This window comes from Protomyctophum bolini, assembly GCF_963924005.1.
Source record: "Protomyctophum bolini genome assembly, chromosome: 2".
Classification (NCBI taxonomy): domain Eukaryota; kingdom Metazoa; phylum Chordata; class Actinopteri; order Myctophiformes; family Myctophidae; genus Protomyctophum; species Protomyctophum bolini.
Genome location: NC_137863.1, coordinates 46,783,541 through 46,810,212, shown reverse-complemented (window position 1 = coordinate 46,810,212; position 26,672 = coordinate 46,783,541). Strand labels below are relative to the sequence as shown.

General features: G+C 44.4%; 1 protein-coding gene across 1 annotated transcript; it reads right to left on the bottom strand.

Moving 5' to 3' along the window:
• Window positions 1–61: 61 nt before the first annotated feature.
• On the bottom strand, window positions 62–24,922 carry znfx1 (zinc finger, NFX1-type containing 1; the record flags this gene model as incomplete). Its single annotated transcript, XM_080791171.1, has 17 exons — window positions 62–2,806; window positions 3,019–3,114; window positions 3,693–3,803; window positions 5,555–5,722; window positions 7,596–7,728; window positions 8,365–8,504; window positions 9,911–10,152; window positions 11,827–11,949; window positions 13,448–13,598; window positions 14,936–15,084; window positions 15,978–16,112; window positions 18,633–18,871; window positions 19,908–20,014; window positions 21,711–21,890; window positions 23,155–23,513; window positions 24,100–24,334; window positions 24,518–24,922. 17 exons carry the CDS (start codon window positions 24,920–24,922, stop codon window positions 377–379), a joined length of 5,403 nt encoding a protein of 1,800 aa, XP_080647297.1. The 3' UTR covers window positions 62–376.
• Window positions 24,923–26,672: the final 1,750 nt, after the last annotated feature.

The window sequence follows — 26,672 nt, the reverse complement described above, 5'->3', positions numbered from 1 at the left end:
AGAAGTGATTACTCCTTTTTATGTTCATAAAGCAGTATCAAGTGTTTATTATTATTAATTTCAGTGACAGTTTTCGATAAACAGCACTGCAATGCCTTTGGTTCATGTGATCATATGACAACCTCACGCAGCACTGTGCATGTATATACAAACAATTCACCCCTCCGTGTGCAAGAATCAAACAAAACAAATCAGTAGAGCAGTAGATCTAAGGTTGGTTATATTTGGAAGGATTAAAATCAAAACTCCAAAACATTACAAGATTTAAATCATTACTCTGAGCATGTGTCATACTGAAATAGGCGTGCGAACAAGAGCAGAAATGTTCACAACGGGTCAAGACACAGACAACAGACAATATAGGGTTTAAATGTGCTCAATAGAAGTTAATTGGATCAAAATTGCGCAGGTTGTTGGCCTCAGACCAAGCGCCGTGTTGTGCTCCATCCATCTCTGACGCTACTTGGTTGCCCTCGGCCAGAGTATGATTTGCTCCACCAATAGTAGCGTTGCATTCAGTGCACCGCCGACTCTCCGTTGCACCTCCACACTCCGTTATGACATAGATGTGGCCATTGGGGCATTTGTACCAATGTCCCGGCTGCATCTTCATGGCCGACACGATCATCTTCCTCTCGTTTTCGCTGATTCCCAGGTGTGGAATCCTCAGATCCTTCAACAGTCGTTTGGCATGCACTTCGTCTTGCTCAGTGAACGGGCCCGGCTTTCCCAGAACACTCCGGATGACTTCGATCTCGTCGTCGACCACGGCGCTTTCTCCTCCTCTCATGTAGCAACGGGCTTCTAGCTCAGCTAAGAGCGTCAGCCGCTCCAGCTCACTCTGCAGATCCGAGACCTGCTGGTCGGTAAATTTCTGCCTGACATCGAGGATCCACTTCACCAATGTCTTAACTTTCGCCTTAAAACTGATGACTTGTACACTCACACACATTTGTTGTTTTTGGACCTTCTTTAGCTTCCCGACTCTCTCAAGGAAGGCCATCTTGTTTTCCAGAACCCACAGATCCTTTTCTGTGACATGGCGAGCGCTCAGTTCACCTCCAATCTGCAAGTATTCTCTCGGCAGATACTGCTGAAGCTCCCGCTGCCGCATCTCTCCCCATAATTGCTCCTCCAGGGTCGTCTTCTTCTGCGCAACGTCGGCTGGACAGCCGTTGATCTTCTCCTTCACTCTCTCGATCTCGGCCAGACTGCGGTTGATGTAAGTTCCGTAACGGAGGTTCCTCCGGATTGGAGTTCTGCACCTGGGGCACTCTTTCAGCTTTATGGCCACCTCCTCTCCTTCGTCCATCCCCATGTATGTGTCCATGGCTGACGACTCAACGATGTGTCCACAGTCTTCCAGTTGAACGAACAAAGCATCGGGATCGTCCTCGGAGCCAAAGAAAATCTCGGTGACCTCGTCGGGATGACAAACGCGACATCTGTTTGGACACTTCTCGCCACAGAGGCCTACGCAGGGGTGGCCACACGGCAGGTTCCTGTCACAGGGCCGGTTACAAGGCGGGCGATCGCACGGCTCGTGACAACGCTTGGTGCACCTTTGGTGAGGGCACTCCCAGGCGCAGGGCTCGATGCAAGGCGCACACGGCTGGCCACATTTGTTCTTACACTTGCTGTGGACGCAGCGGTTTTCACAAGGCCGTGTACAGGAGGGGCAATCGGGAAGGCACGGCTCCCGGCACTTATGGGAGCAGATCAGAAGACGCTCACACCGGTGCGCACAGACGTGGTGGTAGCGTCCCTGGTGGCAACTGTGGCAAGTGCCTTTGCAAGTGTGACCACATTTTAGCTGCTGGTTACACGGGGCGCTGCAGTCGGGCTCGTCTTTTGCTGTTTTGTAATGGCAGCTGTCTGACTTGCTGTGCCCACATTTAAGCGCCATGGGGACTTTCACCGTGCACTTAGTGGTGCATGGCGCCCCACAAACGGAATCGCATGGGTGCAGACACTGGAGCATCTTCTGGCAGGGCTCCTGACACACAAACGTCTCTGGGTCCTGGTGGCAAGGCATCGTCTGCTTGTGCCGACACTTTGTTATGGTCTTCTCGACCTTCACCGGGCACTCCTCGGGGCATGCCTTTCCGCATTTATACGGACACTTGTGTTTGAGGTCACATAGAACCTTCTCACACTTCTTAAGACACTTGTTCTTCTTGTGTTCGGGGTCATAAGGGTGGCAGACCATTGCACAGACGTGACCACATTCCAAACGGAAGTCGCAAGGCTCTTTGCAGCCTCCCTCCGGGGCTTGGTTGAAATCCGCAGCACAGGAGACCGTGACCCGACGGTCCGGATGGTTCTGACAGCAGAGCGTGAGAGCCGTCCCCATCTGGCCCTTCCCGCGCAGAGTGTGGAAGATGTTGCTCCACAGTTTCACTTTGCCCAGCATCGCGCTGTTGCCAATGCAGTAGAGGCCTTTCTTGGCACGCGACAAGGCAACGCAAACACGGTTGGGGATGTTCAGGAAGCCGACCTTGCCCTGTTTATTGCTGCGGACCAGAGATAGCAGGACGATGTCGTTCTCTTCCCCTTGGTACTTATCGACCACGTGTACTTTGACCCCGGAGAAGGCCTTGGCGGGCATAAGTGTGCGCAAGCATTGGAACTGGCCGGTGTAGGTGGTGAGGATGGTTATTTGCTCTGGTTTGTAGCCCTGCAAGAGGAGGTGGTTGCACAAGGAAACAACAAATTTGGCTTCGTGCGTGTTCTGGTGGCTCTTCCCATCTCTGATCTCTTCTTCTAGGTGATTGTGCTCCACAAAGAATAGATTGGTGTTAAGGCCCTGCAAGGCAATAATAATTAGCATGAACTTGTGTTGTCATATATTATTCATGGATGGTATGGTATTATATGACATTCAGAAAACGGTATAACCTAAATGGGGTACAAAGACGGAATAAAGCTAGTTACTCATTTTTCATACATTGTTGACTCATTATGCACTGCTGTGAAAAGCCAGGGGAACTGATATATGGACGTGAATGCGAAGCAAACCTTGATGTTCTCGTAGTCCAAAACGGAGGGGTGGTTCTGTAGCTCATCGTAGATGTGCGGCGTCAAGAGACAGGCAATGTCTGGCCTCATACGATGCTGCAGAGCAGGAGGAGGGTATACAAGCACACATACAACAGGGATGAATCCAAAGAAAAACACCACTTGGAATCCCTCTATTTAAATAAAATATTTGTAAAGGTTTTATGACATTCATTTTCATTTATTTTTCTTTTTCTTTTTTATTTTAGGTTTTATGACCTCAATTACACCCAAAAAACCTGAACTTTGAACATTCAGTGGATTTTCTGTGGTCTGAAGTTTTCTTTGGGGTTTGGAAGCCTTTTGAGCTACAATGAAAACAGGCAACACAGTGAAAACAGTGACATCTGCTGGCAAATCCCATTGACATTATATGCAGGCATATTGCAGGCTCTTACATAACAAACTGCTGGCAAAACAGAGCACCTGTTTGAGCCAGAAAACCCCAGATCACAGAAAATCTACTGAATGTTAAAAGTTCATGTTTTTGGGTGGAATTGAGATTAGAAAACCTAAAGAAAATAAGAACAATTCCAAAACCTTTTTTTAATGTCACAATCCCTTTAAGTTCATTCATAAATTAGCATTAGTAATAAAGTTATAGATTGGCTGATTCATAAAAAAGAAGCACCCACCTGGTAGTTGAGTCTGACATAGGGGAAGTTCATCTTGATCAGTCTCTCAAACATGGACACCTCCAGGTTGAAGTTCTTGGCCAGTTCATATACTGTAGCACTGGGCCGTAGCTGAAGAGACACACAGTAGAATAAAGCTGTGATTCACAACCTTTTTTTTAAATGTCAAGGACCCGCAGTTTTATTATGCATTTGGGAGAATTATAATCTGGGACGCCAATCTACACTGTGTTCATTTAACTCTGAGTTAACTCTGAGTCAACAGGCCCATTAGGGTCCATTTGCTTCCGGGAATCATTTAGCTGGGTACCACCTGGATCCCGACCCCATGGACCACTGGGGGTGCCCGGACCCCTCAATCGCTATTCCACTGTCTCTCACAGAGAAGAGAAACAGTGGAATTGAGATGACTTGTATTCTCTACATACTAAAAAAGGCAAAGTAGTTTAGGGATAATGGGTTTAGCATGGACGAAAACAGAGCCCTAAATGTCTGTTTAGTTTCTTGCTGCTTTGAATTGCCTTGCGCGCTTGTGTGCGTGCGTGCACGTGTGCATGTGTGTATCTGTATGCATACACGGGACAGCATGATATTGTGCCCTGTGTGCGTGGGCGAGGTGCGAGGGAGGGAGACAAATTCTGGTATAAATGTGAAGCATTGCGCCCCTCCGCTTGATTCAACACCAAACCTGTGATTAATGAACACTTGAACAGCACAACAATGCCAAAGCTTATTTTCCCCTGAAAGTGTGATCCATCCACCCCATTACATGCTGAGCCTGCATGACGCTTCACAAAACAAAACAAAACACTAAACATGAATGTTCATACAATCACAGTGGATCATTTCAAAGTGAGTCAGGAGTCCCATTCTGTATTATGTCTAAAAAAGGTTATTAAATGAAAAGAAGCATTCCAGGCCATGGCAGAGCATGTTAGTTCCATTTAAATGTAAACCAACTGCTGTATGAAAATGACCATTGAATTCCAATTGATGAATTAAGGCATGGCTTACATTAACAAACAAACTCGATTTCAAATTTGATTCCTACGCTGGCTGGACTTGTACAACTGCAGGGTACTGTAGTACCAGTATGTTGCTACACAAGTGCATGGCTAATGTCATGTGTAAACAGGGCAACGCAAGCATTACTGTAGCCTACTTCTCTCCAATAAAAGAAATAGCACACAGATGTTAAAAAGGAAAACAAAACCGGGGCAACATGAACACATAATGTAGGCTTACAGTACGAATACACACACACACACACACACACACACACACACACACACACACACACACACACACACACACACACACACACACACACAAACTGAAGGCTCATTTAAACATTGTAGTCATGCAGTCATGATGCTATAACAGTGATAACATGATGAAATCTGCAACAATCTCAAACACTTTATAGCCCCATTATATCTTTCGGCTATTCAAAGATATCCGCTCTACAAGCTCACAACGCTAATATATGGTTTCTTCCTCGGATTCGGGTTCTTGGAAACGCCCCCCAGCCACTGCGTTAGTTTTAGGTATAGTTTACTGAGGTTAGGTTTAGGTATAGTTTTACTGAGGTTAAGGTTAGGGTTAGGTTTAGGTATAGTTTTACTGAGGTTAGGGTTAGGTTTAGGTATAGTTTTACTGAGGTCAAGGTTAGGGTTAGGTGCAGGCTGTCAATCACAGCGACTGGCCAGTCACAGCGCACCATTTACTCAAACAGGCAGAAACCATATTAGCGCTCACAACGCATCACAGGACGTGTGATGCGTTGTGACACGATCGTGCGAGAGAACCACGCACTCTATGTCTCGCGTCCTCGCTCTGTTGGTTTCGTGGAGGTTTCGAACCTGCTGGTGGTCTCCGATGAGGATGAGATGCTGACAGGCTTGGCTCAGCGTGGTGATGGTGTGAGCCTCCAGCACCTCGGCAGCCTCCTCCACGATCACCAGCCTGGGCTGAACTTCCTGGAGAGCCTTCCGGAACTTGGCTGCTCCCGTCGTGGTCATGCCGATGACCTGGTGTGTGGCGTACAGATTGTTTGCTTATTTGTATAGCCCCCAACAGTGAAACACGTATTATTGACAAATTATGCAATCATTATGCAATAATTCTACCATCACTTTGCCGACTAATACTGTCAATATACCCGCTTTGAATCAACCAAAAATCACCAGTAGGTTATACTTAATATCACTCAAATGGAATTGAGCCAGCAGGCTCCCCTGGAGCTGACTGCATGTATTCTCTGCTGCGATTCGGAAAACACAGAAGTGAAATGACTGCCACTGAAGCGAAGGCTGGTTAAGACTGATATGAGGCTAGGGACTTACGGGCCGGGTTAAGACTGAGGGTTAGGGTTAGTAAGACTCCGACAACGCGACCAACGGACGCCTCCGCGTTTCCTAATCAAAGCCAGTCGGCTACGGGTGAGCCTGACTGGCTCGATTGCATTTGACTGATTTTCATACGAATCCGTTGGTCAATATTGACATTACTTTATTTTTGTTTTATATCAATAATATATAAATAATTTATAAACAAGTCATGAATAGTATTTTTTATTGGCTAATTCATATTTCATATAGTGCAGCCTGAAGTATCTATAACCCACATTTAGGCTGTACAAAATAATGCTCCAAATCTTGCTCGTTTTATTGCTGTGTTCAATAATGTACTGTCCCGTCCAAATAAACAAATCAAGCGAGTGAAGTATTACATTGCTGCTGTTGTTGCTAGCGTAGTAGCATTCATTTATAAGTTTGTGAAACAAGCTTTAAAATGATCTGAAACCCTTTTGTAGGGTGCATACTGTTCCCTGGTTCCCCGCTGCAGCTGCAAAAGATCTCGCCAAGCTGCAACGGGTGATACGCTCTGCAGAGAGGGTGATTGGCCGTCCTCTGCCCTCCCTCAAGTCCCTGCACGACTCCAGGGCATTGAAGAGAGGAAGAAAGATAATGGCCTCCTCACCCTGCTCCCCTCTGGGAGAGACGGTTGCGGCTGCTGAAGGCTACAAAAGTCCGCCACAGACTGAGCTTTTTTCCCCTCAGCCGCCAGGCTGCTAAATGACTCTGGTTTCCCTCCCACCCCTGCCCCCTAGGGAGTGTCACCGGACATGTTTTTCCACTATTCCATAAACTCTGCACTTTATACTTATACTTCCTGCACGGTGTTGTATTTGTGTTGTTGTTGTTTTTTCGTTATATATGTGAAAAAAGGAATAAGAAATGCACACATGTGAAATGTCAAAGCAAATTCCTATGTGTTTTACACAACGGCAAATAAAGGTATCTGAATCTGAATCTGAAACTGTACGTTGCAGGTTAGACACACTAACAGTCCGACAGGCATTAGTTCGACAACACCGTCGCTCCCGACATGCGCTGCGGGTTACAACTAACCCGTGCTGCGGGTTTAAAAAAATCACCAGTGGCTCCCGACATGCGCGGCAGGTTAAAAGAACCTGTGGCTTCCTGTGAGGTTATAGGTTTAGGTTAGGGTGTCGGAAAGGAAAGGAAAGGTACTATGTTTACCCAGGGTAACTGGACTAAGCTCAAGAACTTGTTTACAGCCAGGCCCTGCTCATAGAACATTTCATGGTAGGGGTTCAATAATGCTTGTTCAAGGGCACTTCAACGGTGGTAATTTTAACGGGCCGGTCCGGGGATACGAACTAGCGACCTTCCGATATCAAGACCGCTCCGCAAACCGTTCGGCCACCGCTGCCCCGGACTGCAAACACATGCACCCACCCTCTTCTTTCCTGCCTTCGTCGCTTTACCCCACCCCCCTCTCTCTCTCTATTCCTTGATAAAAAACACACGAAAACGGATTTCACCCACTTTTTTTTTACTTGTCATTAACTGTGATGTGACATTAAAATTACCGTACCGTGGCCTTCTTGAGGACACAGAGACTCTCGTGCCGCCGTACATCCGCTAGTCTGTCTACAGCATTCTGATAGGCCTGCTCGGACTGCAGGGCTTTGGTACGCATCTCCACTCGGTAGCGTGCGATCCACAACCTGCAGACAGGAAATAATATGTATTAGTCTATGTTGTGGCAACTGAGTCAATAACATCACAAAACCCCTCTGTTTTTGCAGACGGCAAAAACTAAGAAAATAGGCTTTTTTGGCTCTATTAATTACACAAAGGGATAGTTCAGAGTTTTTGAGTGGTGCAACCACTGTGCGCGCAACAACACATTATAAAAATGAATAACCCATCCGTTTCTACACAATACTGGGTTTACAAACACAGCTGCAACATGAAGTGGAGTCTGTTAACTCCCGCAACTTCCCATAATTGCGCTGCAACGTAACTCTGGGATGAGCGGCGAAATTCTAGTTATGTTAATCCGTTCAGCATTCTTCTTTATTTAATTTTTTTGTTACAGGTGCACTGGCAAGCCAATCAATGTGAATAGTGAATGCGTTTCTACTTGGCCCATGGGGCCAACCTTTTCCACCATGGGTTTGTGCAAAATTGGCAAATGTGCTCATCACTGATCGATACAGTATATTGCTGACAGACAGACAGACAGACAGGTAACGAGACATAAAAGTGGTAGAGACATTAAAGTATTATAGTGGACACAATTGGGAGAGATGGTCAGTAGCATCCAGAAAGGAGGCGGTATAGAGAAACGGAGTCCCTACCGATAGAGTCTCCATCTGTCTGGAAGTCCAAGGGCCCAAACGTCCCAAATGGTTTGCTCCTCCTCGTCGCTCATGGCCGAGCTCTTGCCGAGCTCTTTCTTCATCTTGTTCTTCATCCTTTTGATCTGCTGCCGTTGCATCTATACGGCAAACATATACGGGAGGGAGCATTGTGTGACTGGAACTTTGACCCACACACAAAGGCCTTCGCATTTTGGGACAGTGTGTTTTCGAAAGCCGCCTAGAAGAAGGGGCACTGCGTGCTTGTGTGTGTGTGTGTGTGTGTGTGTGTTGGGGGGGGGGGGGAATCTTGGAAACCAATGCATCAAACATGGTCACCTTTTTATTTATTTATGCCATGTGCGTGTATCATATTTTGTTACGTCAATATTGCGTCAATAATATGACATAATCATCATGAAGTCAGATCAACAGAAAAAGCCACTATAAGTCTGGACTTATATAGCATGCCCCACCCGGTTATTATGTCTGGTTCTGGACAACCGTGGGTCCGACCGACCCGTCCCAAGGCCAGGCACTGTCGTACCACCCCTGTGGCGGGGTGTGGAACGCGTGTGTCAGATTTGAAGTCGGTGGGGCGAACGGTTCTCGAGTTACGTTAAGATTGCAGACGCACACAGCAGAGACGTGGTGCATTTATATATAGATAGATGTTTGAAAATGTATGGACATTTTTCGACACGGAAACGATGGAGGATTATGCAAAAAGGAAAAAAATGTGATTATCTCAAACAATTTGCGATTAGGTGATTATGTAATCATTGTGAGAGGCCTATATAATAGTACAAGGCTATAGAGCGTCGCAGTCCCTCCCCCTTTCAGAACAACGAGTGGCCCAGGAAATGAATCCCAATGCATTTTTCCCATAGGCATTTCTTAATTTTTTTAATATAAAGACCTTTTAACCCATTCTGACCTGAGATCAGATTCATACCAGGTTTCCACTGGACACACACTGGTCTGATTAACCCATTCTGACCTGAGATCAGATTCTAAAAATGTCACAGTCGTTCTTCGATTTTTCAAAAATAGCAGACCTACAAGCTCGTAGCGCGCCACTCGGTGGCGCGCTATGAGCTTGTAGATCTGCTATTTTTCAATAGCTAAAGCATAACGTGATGCTAAACACCAAAAGGGGTTCCCGTTCAGAATGGGTTAAGCGTCGTACGAAGCCAACTCTTGTCGTGACAAATCATGACGACAAACACAATTTTTCGGGCCACACAAAGAATTAGAAAGTAGAAAAAAACGGCAGGTTACAACACTTTTTTTTTTTTGTTTTTCTTCTTTGTAAATTATTTGTTTGGTCCAAAATATTTTGTGTGTTGTCATGATTTGTCACGACAAGAGTTGGCTTCGTAACGACGCTTAAAAGGTCTTTAAATAAATAATTTAAGAAATGCCTATGGGAAAAAATGCATTTGCGATTCATTTCCTGGGCCACTCGTCGTTCTGAAAGGGGGGAGGGACTTGCGACGCTCTAATACTGAACATAGACTGAGAGACGGATAACGTCTTCATTTACCTGGAAGCCGCCTTCGTTCTGCTCCAGCTGTATGTGGGCGTCCTCAAACACGGTGGCCAGCATCATGTCTTGAACCTCCCTGAGGGTCTCCTCCATGACTCTGGCCCTCTCTTTGTCCCTGTCGCTTCTGTGATCGTCCGCGTCTTCGACGTATCGCTCGGCCTGGATCAGGTCCGCCTCCTCGGCGATGTCAATCATGTCATCGTCGTCCTCCTCCTCCTCCTCCTCCCCCGTCTCCATAGCTGGAAGAAATCTCAAATTAAATCTGATACGAGGTCGCTTTCTTTCTTTTTTTCTTTTTTTTTTGCACTTCATTCCAAGCACAGCTTGTGTGTCGGTATGCGCCAGTACACTATCGGCACAAACACTGTATAATAATAGGAGGTTCACAGGAGCTCACATGCAAGGGAATAGTGCAAACTGTGTACTGTAAAATGGTGGAATCATGAAGGCAAATAGATCCCCCCCAGGTAATCAAGTTATGAACGATTGACACTGCTGGCCTATTACCCATATGCCACAACACACACACACACACACACTATTTTTTTTGTGGCTTTTATTTATTTTATATGGAGGGACAGACAGTAGGCTGAGGGGAAATGGGGGGGTAACATGCAGTGAAGGCCGTCGGGATTGGGAGTCGAACCCGCGGCACACTGCCAGACTGGATTACCAACCAAGGTGCCTGGACCGCTGAGCCACGGCCCAGCCCCCCCCCCCCCTACACACACACACACACACACACACACACACACACACACACACACACACACGCACTATTTAGATAAAAACACAACACACTCACATGGCCCTGATACTTTACCTTATAATAAGACTGCACACACATCCAACATATTGTAACGAGGGAACTGCCATCCTATGCCCTGCTACTACAGTGTATTGTCCACAGCCTATTGTGTGTGTTTAGTTACTAAGCCTATGTTCTGATTGGGTCTCAGCCCCAGGGGGTTCTGGGTAGGTTATGTTCAGCCCGCCAGTTTAGTGTGTTATGTTCCGGTGTTCAATGAGTGTAGACGTACCGAGGAATCCTCCGTCTCCACCCGACCACCACGGACAAGACTCACCCACCAAAGAGACAGTAGTACTAGTGTGAGTTTACCTGTACTGCTGCTGTATTATTGCCGACCTATGAAGTCCTGTTGTTATTGTGCCAACCTGTTGGAAGTACCGGTACACTGTATGTGCCGTTCTGCCAGTAAACAGCATGCTACTGAAAACCCTTGTTGTGGCATCATTCCTCGCCTCCAAACCACAGAAAGTTAGTCCACAACAATATTATACACATAAATATACATACTACACAAGTTCATACATACACTATGTACTGTATATACAGCCCATATGTATAACCCTCCATATCTATCGCGTCCAGCGGATGGGTGGAGGATCTGGCGTATGGGTGGAATAGCAAGGAAGCTTCAGCCCTACTCGAACCCCTTTCACATGTCGATGGCGGGAAGGTTTAGATTAGAAGGAGAGGTCATGAGAGATTTGTCTTTGGTGCCGCTATGACCGTAACTTTCAAGTATTATGGGACTCCTGCTCTTCCTCCTTTCCACTTTGCATAATGTTTATAATTATATCTTTCTTACTGTTGTTTTTACTGCTACAATGTTGAGGAACCGAAAGCAAAGCATTTATGAGATGAACTAAATGGTGAAACCCCCCCCCCCCCCCCCATCTCCTCTCTCTCTCATTAGCAGGCAACAGTACTATCTCTCTCCGTTTCACTAACTAATAGTACTAATAGTCATACTCGTGCTCATTAACACATACATAGGTGAACAAACACGGACATTGCTGTTCCTTGGAGTGGTTGCACCACTCAAATTATCCTGCCTTATTCATATGAGCCTGCTTTGTTCAGGAATGGCAGCCCTTTAAAAGCTCACCTGTGAATATTGCCTCCTCTGTCGCCCTCTGCTGGAAGACGGTGGAACCAATCCCCAGCCACTCCATTATCAGACAGGGTTTCTTCTTCTTCTCACCGAAGATCTCAAACTCATCCTGGTTATAAGCAGAGTTCAATAAAAAATAAAAAGAGATCTCAAACTCATCCTGGTTCTAAGCAGAGTTCAATTAAAATAAAAAGAGATCTCAAACTCATCCTGGTTCTAAGCAGAGTTCAATTAAAATAAAAAGAGATCTCAAACTCATCCTGGTTCTAAGCAGAATTCAATAAAAATAAAAAGAGATCTCAAACTCATCCTGGTTATAAGCAGAGTTAAAGAGATCTCAAACTCATCCTGGTTCTAAGCAGAGTTAAAGAGATCTCAAACTCATCCTGGTTTTAAGCAGAGTTCAATAAAAATAAAAATAAAAGATCTCAAACTCATCCTGGTTATAAGCAGAGTTCAATAAAAATAAAAAGAGATCTCAAACTCATCCTGGTTCTAAGCAGAGTTCAATTAAAATAAAAAGAGATCTCAAACTCATCCTGGTTCTAAGCAGAGTTCAATAAAAATAAAAAGAGATCTCAAACTCATCCTGGTTCTAAGCAGAGTTCATTCATAATTCATAATTCATTAAAGAAAATAGGGGCGCTCATATCTTCATACATCATCACATTCCGTGCCCATCCGAATCATCACAAATGTGGTACACATTCCATGTTCAGCCAATCTAAATCATCACTATGTGGTACACACAAACACACAAAGCTGGGCATTGGAGCTTGACGTCACTGCTTAAAGCAAACGCGTCAATGACAGACACAAGGAGCCCTGTGGAACTCCATGTCAGAGAGCCATTTAAAGGAGAGTTCTGCAGAAAGAGAGAGTGGGCAGAAAACAGCCCGATCATGTGGTCCATCCAATGAGGGGGCAGAAAACAGCCCGATCATGTGGTCCATCCAATGAGGGGGCAGAAAACAGCCCGATCATGTGGTCCATCCAATGAGGGGGCAGAAAACAGCCCGATCATGTGGTCCATCCAATGAGGGGGCAGAAAACAGCCCGATCATGTGGTCCATCCAATGAGGGGGCAGAAAACAGCCCGATCATGTGGTCCATCCAATGAGGGGGCAGAAAACAGCCCGATCATGTGGTCCATCCAATGATGCGGGAGAAAACGGCCCGGTCACGTGGTTCATGTAACCTGCTTGTCACTCTAAAGCCCATAGACTTGAGTCCAATGCATTCTGTAAACTTCACTCTAAAGTCCATAGACTCCAATGCATGCTGTAAACTTCACTCTAAAGCCCATAGACTAATGTTTGTGTTCAGACAGAATCCACACTATTTTTAATTCCAAAAAAAAAAAGAATTATAATCTCAAACTCATCTTGGTCCTAAGCAGAGGACCATTACACAAACAGTTCTGTTGAACAGATATATTATTACAATCGTATAACTGACTTTCACGTAAATGTATTTTGTCTTGTACTGATCATCCACGTCTTGGCAAAAGAGAATGCAATTTTAATTAATGTCCCACACGACTGTCTATAAATCAGGCAAATTTTCCTTTGTTTTCCCTTTGTGTGTGTGTGTTTGTTTGTTTTGTGACTCACATGCACGGCCGGGCAGCGGTGCAGGCTGCCCCAGTGTTCCTCGGAGATGAACCTCTCCAGGAAGAGCTCTCTGATGACCCCTTTCAGACTGCACTCCAGCTTCACCGCCTGACTCTGGATCTCCATCTCCTCCTGACGCAGGTCGCTGTAAATCTGAGGGAAACACAAGCCAAACAAACACCACAACGGGCTCTGAGTGCAGTGGTGGGGAAGTATCAATACAGCTGTGTATAGTCTGTTAAAGGTTTTATGACATTAATTTTCATTTATTTTTCCTTTTCTTTTTTCTTTTAGGTTTTATGACCTCAATTACACCCAAAAAACCTGAACTTTGAACATTCAGTGGATTTTCTGTGGTCTGAAGTTTTCTTTGGGGTTTGGAAGCCTTTTGAGCTACAATGAAAACAGGCAACACAGTGAAAACAGTGACATCTGCTGGCAAATCCCATTGACAAATATGGGATTTGCAGGCTCTTACATCACAAACTGCCGGCAAATCAGAGCACCTGTTTGAGCCAGAAAACCCCAGATCACAGAAAATCTACTGAATGTTAAAAGTTCATGTTTTTTGGGTGCAATTGAGATTAGAAAACCTAAAAAAAAATAAGAACAATTCCAAAACCTTTTTTTTAATGTCACAATCCCTTTAAAAGTAAAAGTCCTGGTGGCACCCGCCCCGCTGGCCAAGTGGTCCAGGCGCATGCCACATATATAGGCTTTGGCCTGTAAAGCGCATCACGTGTTCGAGTCCCGTTCATGGCGACTTTTTGCTGCGTGTCTCTCCCTCCCACTTTCCTGTCCGTCTTCACTAATAACCTCTGTGTCAGTTTCAGCGCAGTAGTATAGGAACCAAAATTCTCTCATTTGTACACTCTCAGAGTTACAGACCCATATAAGGGTCCATTTTGTTCCAAACTATAATTTAGCTGGGGACCCCCCAGCTGGTACTCCCCGAAGGACCCCTGGGGGTCCACGGACCCCACCTTGGGAACTTTGGGAACCACCATAAAAGATATAAAAGGAAAACATAGTAAGAAATCTCCTACAAGGCCATACCGTATAGAAATGCAATTGCAGATTGACAAGATCGACTAGCTCGCAACATGTGAGCTCTCTTAATGTGAACATAGGTGATTACATTGAGGGACAAATGAGCCCTGAGACCTTGTATCAGTGGCAGGTAGAGTAATGTTAACCCATTCTGAACGGGAACCCATTTTGGTGTTGGCATCATGTTATGAGCTATTGAAAAATAGCAGATCTACAAGCTCATAGCGCGCCACCGAGTGGCGCGCTACGAGCTTGTAGGTCTGCTATTTTTGAAACATCGAAGAACGACTGACATTTCTTAGAATCTGATCTCAGGTCAGAATGGGTTAATCAGACCAGTGTGTGTCCAGTGGAAACCTCGTATGGATCTGATCTCAGGTCAGAATGGGTTAAACAGAATCATCTGTGTCAATAATGTCCTCACGTGCCAACCAACTCACCTCATTGTAGGCAGAACTCAGGTGGTGCGGCATGATGCGTCTGGACTTCAAGGACTGGGTGAGCTCCCGGAGGTTGAAGCGCTTCAGGACCTCACTGCTGCTGCGGCCTCCTACCCTGACAATGCCGTCTGGCAGGAACTTATGGATACCTGTGTTTACAGAGGAGTATTAGGCTACGTTAGGTAAAGTTAGTTATGCTCACGGCTCATCAAATCAACATGTTTTTTTATTAGAAAGCAGCTGATGCACACCTCGGAAGGTTGGTGACAGGCTGCGTAGGACAAAGTGCATTATATTGTAAATGGGGGATCTCTGAATGACAAAGAATAGGACCCGCACACTGTCAGGAACTTGCAAAACAATGCTGCGCTTTATTTCGACTAGCCCCCTTACACGTTGTGAGATATTACATTATTATTAATATTAATATTATTATAATATTATTATTATTATTACATTATATATTTTTTGTTTTGTTTTTAGAATCCAGCCAAGCATAAAAGGGTACTCGAAGTGGTTCACTTGGTTGCAATAGGCCTATCTCACAGCTCTTCCCCGCCCCCTTTCCAGACCTAGTGGTGTTGATGTGACGTCACTCCATAGACATTACATGTTAAAAGACCTTTTTCTGAAGGTAAACTTTATTCTATTTGGTTTAGCGGTCTTAACATCTTGTTTTCTTCATAATAATATTGGTCTTTTACCTTTTAACATTTGGAAACGGCCTTAAACGGTGCAGAGAAAGCAGGTAGGGATGTAGCTCTGGTCTATGAGTATAAGGCTATGGACCAGAGCTATACATACCTACCTGCAAGGCCTTTAAGGCCGTTTCCAAAATGTAAAAAAAAAGAAGAAAACAAGATGTTAAGACCGCCAAACCAAATAGAATAAAGTTTACCTTCAGAATAAGCGTTGTTTATGGTTTCTGAATGTAGGCCTTTGAACATGTAATGTCTATGGAGTGACGTCACGTCAACACCACTAGGTCTGGAAAGGGGGGCGTGGAAAGGCTGTGAGACCGGCCAATCACTGAATGACTTACCCTCAAGGAACTGATCCAGGGCGTGGTTGGTATAACACACCACCAGCATGGGGGCGTTACCGAGCAGCTCACTACTCCAAAGGCTGCTATTGGTCAACAGGGCCTGAGCAATCTTCAGGCCAACGTAGGTTTTCCCTGGAGACAGAGGAGGAAGGGAATATCCTATGTTAAAATTGGCTTAATAAAGGACCACTTCACCACTTTTCAACCTGTCTTCATACAATAGGTCCTCACTAATAATCATGGTAAAATGGCGCAATTTTTTTCTACTCAGTCTGTGTCTCATAGGAGGGCTGTGGGCAGTTCAGAAACCGTCTTCCAGTGACATCATCGATGGGGGAAAAACTGCAGGCTTTCTAGGCCTGAAAAGTTGCAATGAGAAAATGGAAGCCATCGTTCTCACGATAATGAAAATCTTAACATTTTTGTAAAAATATCTTGTTTAAAAAAAAATCTGTCCAATGATGATGTCACTGGAAGACGATTTCTGAACTGCCCACAGCCCTCCTATGAGACACAGACTGAGTAGAAAAGAATCGTGCCATTTTATCATGATTATTAGTGAGGACCTAGTATATGAAGATAGGTTGAAAAGTGGTGAAGTGGTCCTTTAAGGAGTTCCCAATGGCAGCTATACGCCCAAATATGGAGTGTCTGTGCGTCTAACCTCAAAGTCATTGCATCAGGCGCAAACAAATCAGTCAGCTCCATATATGGGCACAAAAGGGGGCATGCCCATTGTTATGGGAATATACGGGCGGCCCGAACCTCCAGTTAAAGGGACATTCCACTCATTTTCAACATTTGACTATGTCATTAATATACCTTAGAGCTGGTGTGTGGAAATAATTAAAAAAATAGTCCCCCCCATTCTGTGTTTCCTAGAACTGGAGGTCTGAAAAAAGTCTTTAACATGGTGAGTCACATCTTGATGATGTCAACCACATCCATGATTTTTGGGGGGGTTAAATCCGAATTACTTACACATGATCACAGGGGTGACGCGACATTGTAATTGGCTGGCAATATTAGTGGGAGGGGCATACGTAAGTGACTGCGGCAACGACACTTGGGAGATACACGATATCTTTACGGGACCTTGTTGACTGCAAGTCCAATGGGTGATTTGTTACGTGATGTTATGATATAATGAAGTATGTTACCTGTGTGTGTGTGTGTGTGTGTGTGTGTGTGTGTGTGTGTGTGTGTGTGTGTGTGTGTGTGTGTTCTGACGCTGAACCGTACGTGTACACGTGTCAGAGAAGGGCATAAAGGGAGATTGTGATATTATAATCTAGTCTGTGTAAAGAGCCCTCAGCAGTGGTAAAACAAATACGCTTTTGTTTTATTGCTCGTGCAATGTGACCTTTTATTGGTTTAATGTTTGTCTTTAGTTCAATGTTTGTTTTGTAAATGCATTGACAATGAAGGGAAACTGTGTGTCGTTAATGTCATATTGTCTCTTTATTGTTTAATGGCTTTTAATGTTTGTGTTTGCACTGTTTGTTTTATATCACCATTACATCACCTAAACATGAGTTAGACTTTAACCCATTTTGGGGCGGGAACCCTTTTTGGTGTTTTAAACATTATGTTATAATTTAGCTATTGAAAAATAGCAGATCTACAAGCTCGTAGGTCTGCTATTTTAGAAAAATCGTGAAAATATTTATTTCAGAAAACTGGAGGATTTAGAAGATTTGTTTTTAATTTTGAGGTCAGGCCTAAATGGGTTAATATATTAGCGCCCATCACTTCACACGGGTGTGATTTCTTTTCTGTATTACGGAATGCGGACCCCCTTGAAAACAAGATGGTGTGTGTAGTTTGCATGTGTCCCCTAGGGTAGGTACCCTCACAAAAAACATGCAGTAATCCTGGTCTCTAAACTGCCTCCTCCTGGCCGCCCCGGCTGGCCTGATGGAGGGGAAAGGAACTGGTTGGAATAACGTGTTCCTTCCACGCGCTACGTCCAACCAGGGAAACGGCCCCCTGTCAGGTGTAAAGGAGCAACTTGGACACTCAGGCATGAAGGAAGCATGAGTTCAAGTCCGTTGCTCTCCCCTTGTCCCCCATATATGGGGACTAGGTTGGTGGAGGGTGTGTAGAGCCCAGGATCACATTAGATGATTGACACAGGGGTGAAAAAGGGGTTACAAAATCGTGGGATAAAAATTATAAAAATAAAAATAAAAAAATAAAAAAACAAGATGGTTTGTCTCAAGGGTTATTCCCTATAAAGAATTCCATCCCATTCATTTTGTTTAAAAGTAAAAACTTTTGTACTGTATAACGTACACCTGTAAGAACCGGTTCACAACCAGTTCCTCTCGTTACAAACCCAAATGATTCGTGCTGAGACGGGAGTGAACGCGCATGCATTTTAAAATCAGGTGTTTCAATTTATTTCCTTTCTGTTCATCAAAGCATCTAATATTTAAAGGTTCCTTCACTAGTTCCAACTACCCCAACTTAATAGCAGATATTAACGATTATAATGCTATCGTTCAATCATGGGTATTCTTGAGGCCTTAAAGAGCCAGTGCCATGGACTCAACCCAGAGGCTCATGTTTAATTCAGTTTCAATACCTTTCCAACCCATTACTTAATTATTCCCATCCAAAACTTTGGAAATGCCACGTAATGCCACGTACCAGTGCCAGGGGGTCCCTGTATGATGGCCAGCTCCTTGGTGAGGGCCAGCCGGAGGGCTCTCATTTGAGACTCGTCCAGCCCAAACTCCTCCATTTTGGGCCAGGCCTCTGGTTTCAGACAGTGGAAGGGCTGAATCGTGCCCTTGTACTCAGGAACAGCAATGTCCGACAGATTGTATGAATCGTTCTGGTTCAGATAGGCCGGGGGCAGCACATCGGAGTTGCAGTCCACTATGTACCTGTGAGAGATGTGCAGTACATGTAAGAGTATGGGTTATCTTCGTATACGCCTCTAAATGTTTTGATGAATTGAAAACGGCGGGCCCTATTGTAAACAAGTGTAATGCTTTATTATGGTGTCGTCCAGTCACAGTTTTTGTATTGAGTTGTGCTTGAAATGTACTGTAATTCTGCAAACTATTAATCACTCAATCAATCAATCAAGTTAAATATTGGACTATTTTTCATTTTATGAGGAAATGGGAATGAAGAGACTTAAAGCATCACACTTGTGGGCTGGCATGTGTGCCTGGCTATTGATTATAACTCTTGGTGAACTGGACATGACTGATTTATTACTCATTTTACAAGACGACGAAGCCAGCTGTTGGATTCCAGTAATTTTTTGTAAGGAATTAGAATAAACTTAGATTTTGAATACATTGTACAGTGTGGATTGATTGGAAAAGTCTAGCTAAAGAAATGCTCACTGGAGAAAAACACTAATACAACCAATATTAGTCAATATTAACATAATTATATTTGAGCTATAACTTGTTCTCCTTTTGAGATTAATATACACGTGTGGTTTTAAAGTTATGGCTCATGCTATGGTGAGTAGAGCAGAGACTGGGAGACAAGAATCCAAATGAACTGCCTTCACACAGATACTCCCTCATTGAGGGTAATGTATAGCTGTTGGACGGCACAGGGAGTGCAGACAAGGTGCATGAACCTACGAACCCATCCATGTGTGCCAGAGAGCCAAAGTGAGCATAGAAGATAATGGAGACCGCGACCTTGACTTCTCTCTCTCTCTCTCTCTCTCTCTCTCTCTCTCTCTATCTCTCTCTTTATGTAGGATTTATGTACTTTTTTGTGTACGGTATGTTTGATTTGTAGAGGGAAAACTGAGACCGTCATTTTTTTAATAATGTCAGACCTGCATGGAAATGAATAATAGCAACACACACGCACACGCACACACACGCACGCACACACACACACACACACACACACACACACACACACACACACACACACACACACACGCACCTCTGAAAGGGCATGTGGGCCTCCTCTTGCTCCTGCAGGCCTTCTAGCACATAGCGGTAGGCCTCAAAGTAGGCAGTGGTCTCCACCATCAGGAACGACTGGTCTGGCTGAGGGATCAGATCATTTGTGTTATACTCTATATTATAGCAGCCACTTCTCAACCTTTTTCATATCGAGGTCCATTATTTACTCTGCATTTGAGCCACGGACCATGTCCATGTATAGCCTCTCAGACCCAATACTTTGAATATGTTGTTGTCGTTGGATAAGGTTTAATTCCATGCGGTATTGATGTGGTACCATTAGGAGACGACAGGCAAACATTGTCTTATTATTATATAAGGAGGTATCATTTTTTTCAAAAAAGTGTACAGCATTTGTTCAAATGTTGTTTTTATTTTCAGTTCATTAAGTATGCCTGGTTTGCCTGGTGGTGGTGGTGATGGGTGATGATCCACCTGAACTGAAGCCGCACCAACAGCTGGGGGGTTAGGGGAGGGGCTGATAGTGTGGTGTCACTATATTACTGTTTATTTCATTGGCCCGTTTGACTTGAAAATGTGGCACTCCATCTTTAAGAGTTAAGCTATATAAGGCTCCATTTGGTTACCAACTCTACATCATTTAGCTGGGGACCACCTGGAACATAATTATACCATAATTATTCTATATGATACGTTGTATATAGTCAGGTAAATATGAACTCCTGGATTCCAAACAATACATCTTAAAGGATGGAGCAACTGTGCAGCAAGTAGAGGCATTTTATGCAGTTAAGGCAAATGCTATACTTTTTCACTTGACCAAAATGGCACATTGTGCTTGCGTTGACATTTTTTTTTCCCCAGCAGAAAACGTATTGTCAGGCAACAGTGGTGCTACAATGTATAAGCTGTCTAACATTCATTACACAGCTTGTCTGAATCTTTCTTTAGATAAGAACAGTACTGGGCCAGGATTTGAATGAAACAGTGTTAATACAGTGCTTTGTTGGTGACCTCATGCATCCTTAGCAACTGTCAAAAAGCCTGTCCGGACATGCCTTTTATCATAGCCCATTAAACACATTGTTGTAGGGGTGTAACGATACTGTATCGAAAGATCAATTTTAATTTCAACAATCAAAGTATATCAAAGTATAGCTGTAAATAGCAACATATCGTATTGTTTGACCTTGTATCATTTGTATCGATATTAAGTACTTGCGTGTTGTATTTAGCAATTTTAAGAAGAAAATAATATATAGCCACTTGGTCTATCGATACATAGTGTGTATTCTCTGTGTTCATGTCAAGGGTTTGTCCATATGTGTTCGAATACTATGTCCGTGGATTTGCCAGGGAATCCATACTAATAAAGGTTTCCCTTAAAATAAAGCAGCACTATCCGCACGTTTCACACAGATTCAATTTCTTTGCTAAATAGTTACTGTATCAATTTTAAATCATCGGATCATATGGCCATGAATGAACCAATATCGTATCGTATCGTTAACCATGTTATCGGGATGCGTATCGTGTCGCTGTTGAAATGTATGTAATACCTGCTATCATTCATTACACCCCCACACTGTATCGTCCCACCTGTATTGTCACCAGCTTGTCTCTGCCCTCCATTAAACACACTGTATCGTCCCACCTGTATTGTCACCAGCTTGTCTCTGCCCTCCATTAGACACACTGTAGGGTCTCACCTGTATTGTCACCAGCTTGTCTCTGCCCTCCATTAGACACACTGTAGGGTCTCACCTGTATTGTCACCAGCTTGTCTCTGCCCTCCATTAGACACACTGTAGGGTCTCACCTGTATTGTCACCAGCTTGTCTCTGCTCTCCTTAGAGAAGATGAGCTGGACCCGGCCATTCCGCAGCTCTTCAGGGTCGCGCTGTGCCACCGTGGCGAACAGGAAGGTCGCAAAGTTGTCACACGAAAGACAGACCAGGGACCCGTAGATAAGCCTCTTTGAGTTCTCCCAGCGTACAAACTGTCGGGAGAAAGAGAACATGTGGTAGCGCGTGTACCATATTAGCCAATTATATTGTCATTTATACAGTCTGTCAATATCTATCCATTCTAGAGGTGCAACAGATAATTGAACAACTCGGATTCAATTCATAATTATACAAAAACTTTAATTGGGGGGTTCTTTGAGCATGTTTAAATGCCGAAAATAGTTGCCAGTTTGCTGTATGTTTTTGCATGACACCATTATACAACAAAGTATAAATGAAATACGGCTTAAGTGGATAATCAGACTAATTGATTTAATTGATATAATTAAAAGTCAATCAGCATTGTTTTGCGTTGATTCAGTGTTTCTTGATTTTTTTTTTTATTAATCAAAAACAATAAAGTCAATAGGCGCCCTATAAGCAATTCCATAAAGAAATGTGACAAACGTGTAAAGGCTCTTTCATAGAGGCTTTTCGGTGGTGAGGTGACCACCGCAACTACAACTGAGCCACGGTGAAGAGCAAACCACCGCTCTCCCCAGCCCTTTTTTACTCACCACCGCTCATCCAACCACAACATTGGCGACATCCAAACCACCGCTTCGGTGGTCAACTCACCACCGAAGGCCTTAAAGGACAACTTTAGTTTTTTTCAACCAAGGTTCATGTTTTAGTTTGTTATTAGATAAAGTAAAGATGAGTGTTAATCTTTTTTCATTTGCTGCTTTCTTTCGTTTTAGGGATTTTAGCTGTTTTTGACAGGGGGGCGGGGGCATTCGAGCATGGGGCTAAGTATGTATTTTTTAACACAATTTTATGGTGATTTATTTTTTTATGGTTTACTAGAGTCCTAATAAATACCAGGAAATTACATCTGGCCACAGAAGATCACGATCTACTGAATGTGAAGGTAGCCTACTGGGGGAAGGCTTATACTGTGTGTATAGGCTCAATATGTCAGTTTGTCACATTCAATAGATCCCGTGATCTTTTGTGGCCAGATGTAATTTCCTGGCGTTTATTAGGACTATAGTAAACCATAAAAAAAGAAATCACCATAAAATTGTGTTAAAAAATACATATTTAGCCCCATGCTCTAATGCCCCCGCCCCCCTGTCAAAAACTGCTAAAATCCCTAAAACGAAAGAAAGCAGCAAATGAAAGAAAATGAACACTCACCTTTTAGTTTCTCTAATAACAACCTAAAACATGAACCTTGGTTGAAAAAAAACTAAAGTTGTCCTTTAAGCACCAGGAGAAAACGTTTGTGTAAATCCATCCAGGTATATAACTGACCTTAAGAGGCTGCGGGTCAAACTGAACGATGAAGGCTATGCCGTCCAGCGTGCATTTCGGCACCACCAGACGGGTGTCGAGGTACAATCTGATGTCGTCAAAGCGCGCAGCGTTCCTCGCGTCGTTCCTTCCCCCCACGTCCCTCTGGCTCCGAAGTAGCTGCTGGATGCCCTCGCGAAGCGGCCGCACAAAGTCCTCCCTCAGCAGCCGGAAGTGCGTGTCGAGGTAGACGCGGGTGCTGGCGTAGCGGCGAGAGGTGAGATTGGGTCTGAGGAAAGGCCTCTGCTCCTCCTGGAACTCCTCGGGCGTGGGGTAGATGGGCAGGGTCCTGAAGTCCTGCTGCTCTTCCTCCTCCGCACCTATAGGAGGCAGAAAAGGTATACACAGCTATACTGTAGATTTCCTTTAACCCGTTCTGACCTGAGATCAGATTCTGAAAATGTCTTCTACAGATTCCTGACAGTTTTCATTCTGACCTGAGATCAGATTTAAAAAAAATGTCTTCTATGTCCAGTCGCTCTTCGATTAAAAAAGAAATAGCAGACCTACAAGCTCGTAGCGCGCCACTCGGTGGCACGCTATATGAGCTTGTAGATCTGCTATTTTTAAATAGCTAAAGCATAACGTAATGCTAACACCAAAAGGGGTTCCTGTTCAAAATGGGTTAAACTGGTTTGACATCGCATTTCCCTGATGTGTTTGTGCAGCTTGTTTATGACTGTGATGATGGCGTGCACGCGCATGCACACGCACGCACGCGCCCACACACACACACACACACACACACACACACACACACACACACACACACACACACACACACACACACACACAGAGAGAGAGAGCTTGGCCTTTTTAATAGGATTATATTGAAACGGTAATGTCAATATAAAGGAGTACAGCAGTGTTCATTATGATTGTCCCTTAGCAGGGGACATTACCTACCAGGGTTCTCTCCAGCAGCGTGCAGAAGGCTATAGGTGTCTTTGTCTGAGCGTAGGGTCCCCTCCCTGGATTTCTCCTGAAGATGGTTGACCAGGCCCTGGAGCTCCTGCAACTTCTCATCCGTCTGAGGGTTGATGTCCACCCCTGACGCCCTGAGGGTGTTGATGGAGTTTGGAAGCAGCATGACCAGCATGGACACCGACTGGACAGAACTGGCAGGGAAGGTTTTGAGCACCTGGAACAAAGTGGACGGGGATGTAGTTAAGGAAACTGCAGAGGATGTCAAGCTTAAAAGGAGAAACAATAATTCAACATTCAACACACAAAAAAGAAAATATATAATCCAAGTTTTGTAAGGTCAATTTTGCACGTTTTACAGCCGTTTTACAAACCTCTGTAAGACAAAGGACGTAATTACCTCAAATACAACAGCCAGGATGTTGTCCAGATGCAGCGGGTACTGATCCCTGCGGTCGGGATTGGACTCTGAGGCCATGCTGGCCACATAGTGTGGCAGAATGGTGCGGAGGAAGCCAGAGTTCTTCACCGTGTCAGCCAGGTGCTGCAGGGTGGCCCTGTCCGTCTGTGCCTGAAAGGCCTTGCCCAAGACGAAGCACAGGAGCTGGACCAGGTCCTGCCTCATCTCTCTCTCGTCCAGCATCGCTTTGAGGGCTGGGTTCGAGGACAGGGTGATGGCCACCTGGGCTGGATCTTTCCCGGAGAGTTCCTCTAACGTTTTGTAGCCCAGCCGATGACCGGCGTGCCTTCCACCCGCATCGCCATCTCTTCTCTCACCACCACGTCGACCCCCTGCAGCCCCCATGCCCCCTCTCTCTCCTTCTCTCACAGCTACACTGCTACCCCATCCTCCATCCATTTCTCTCGCTGCACCTCCTCTGCCTCTTTCTCCCCGTCCCCCACTGCCTCCTCCTCCTCTGTCTCCCCTTCCAAACCCTCTTCCTCTCCCTCTGTCCACTCCTCCTCTCCCTCTCCCCCTGCCCACTCCTCCTCTGCCTCTCCCCCTGTCCACTCCTCCTCTGCTTCTCCCTCTGTCCATTCCTCCTCTGCCTCTCCCTCCAGCCTGCATCTGTATAGCTCTCCCCCTTTTCAGTTACTTTCACCACTGCTCGTTTGTCCACACCTTTAAAGATCGATGACTTTGAAGGACACTCACACGGGCAATCTGTGAGTGAAGAAAGAGGACAGCCTCAACATTTATACATACAAAACAAACACAGATTTTCAAGTCTAAATCAGAAGAAAGTGCCAATAGGCACCAAGGAGGCACGTGGATGGTGAGGCTGCCACCCAATTCCATGGGGTCCCTGAACAATTGAGCAACATCTTTCTCAGTTTGCTGTATTATATCTGAAGTGCATAACAAATTGACTCCAGGGAGGGTGGACTGTATTATAGCCTACAGCTATGCTGTATTAAATATATTAAGCACTGCACGCACCAGATGCCAGAGAAAAATAACAAAAACGAAGTGATATGATTTGGACTCAACCATTATAGGGGCATGTGCGGCACCTGCTGGAGCCCATAAGTAAATGCAAGTGAATAGGTTTCATTTCACCAGAAATAGCTTGCAAATGATACAGCAGCAAATATATTACCAATGCACGAGCTTATCGGGAAGGCGGAAGCAATTATTTGTTTGGACGTACACCAAAGGTGAAAACATTGAAAACACCATAGGCTACCATATGATAATTCGTCTACTTTAAGGCACTTTCTTCATATGATGACAATACATTTTTACAGCATTGGCTTGGGCTACTATAGCCTAACAATTCTACAAATACAACTATAATAGTTGTATGTAGGCTAGTTGAAAAACACCGTGAATAGAAAGGGATAGAAAGGGATATTAGAAACAATAGTTGAACTTATAATTGTTTCTATAATATCCCTTTCTATTCACGTGTTTTTCATTGATCTATTCAGTTACCTCTAAATGACAACAATGTAACTATTACCGGTAATAATGAAATTATAATAACTCACCTTAATGAGGAGCCTTAAAATATTTGTATCTTTATACCAATCACAGGAAAAAGACGAAGAGAGATCTCAGAGAGCTCTACTCGAGTGCTACTATCAGTGCAGCAGCTATAGAAACCTTTGGCATGATGATGACCGACACCGCTGTTTATAGCCTGCATGTCTGATCAGCTGTTCAGTGTGCAGATAGCTACGCCTACGTCTTGTATAGTTTCGTTTTATAGTCTAGAAACTTAGTGTTTCACTTCCAGGAAAATCATGAACACGCAACTCAAATTAAATAGGAAAGCGAAAGCCATGTAGTGAACCCGGTGTGCCTGCAGGCTGTGTTATTGTATCAGGGATATTCATACAATCTGGGAATACATTTCTTACCAAGAATTTTCTTCAACCACACTAGGGGAATTTTTGAAAGTTGGGGTGCCATACAATATAATGAGGCAAAATGTTCTACATTTCCTAATTTAATTAAGTAGCATGTGACGTGTCAAACTAGGGTGTTTTCATGATTCTGAATCCATTCCAAGCATTAGTTTTTCACGAAAAACACTCCTTGGGCTAAAAAT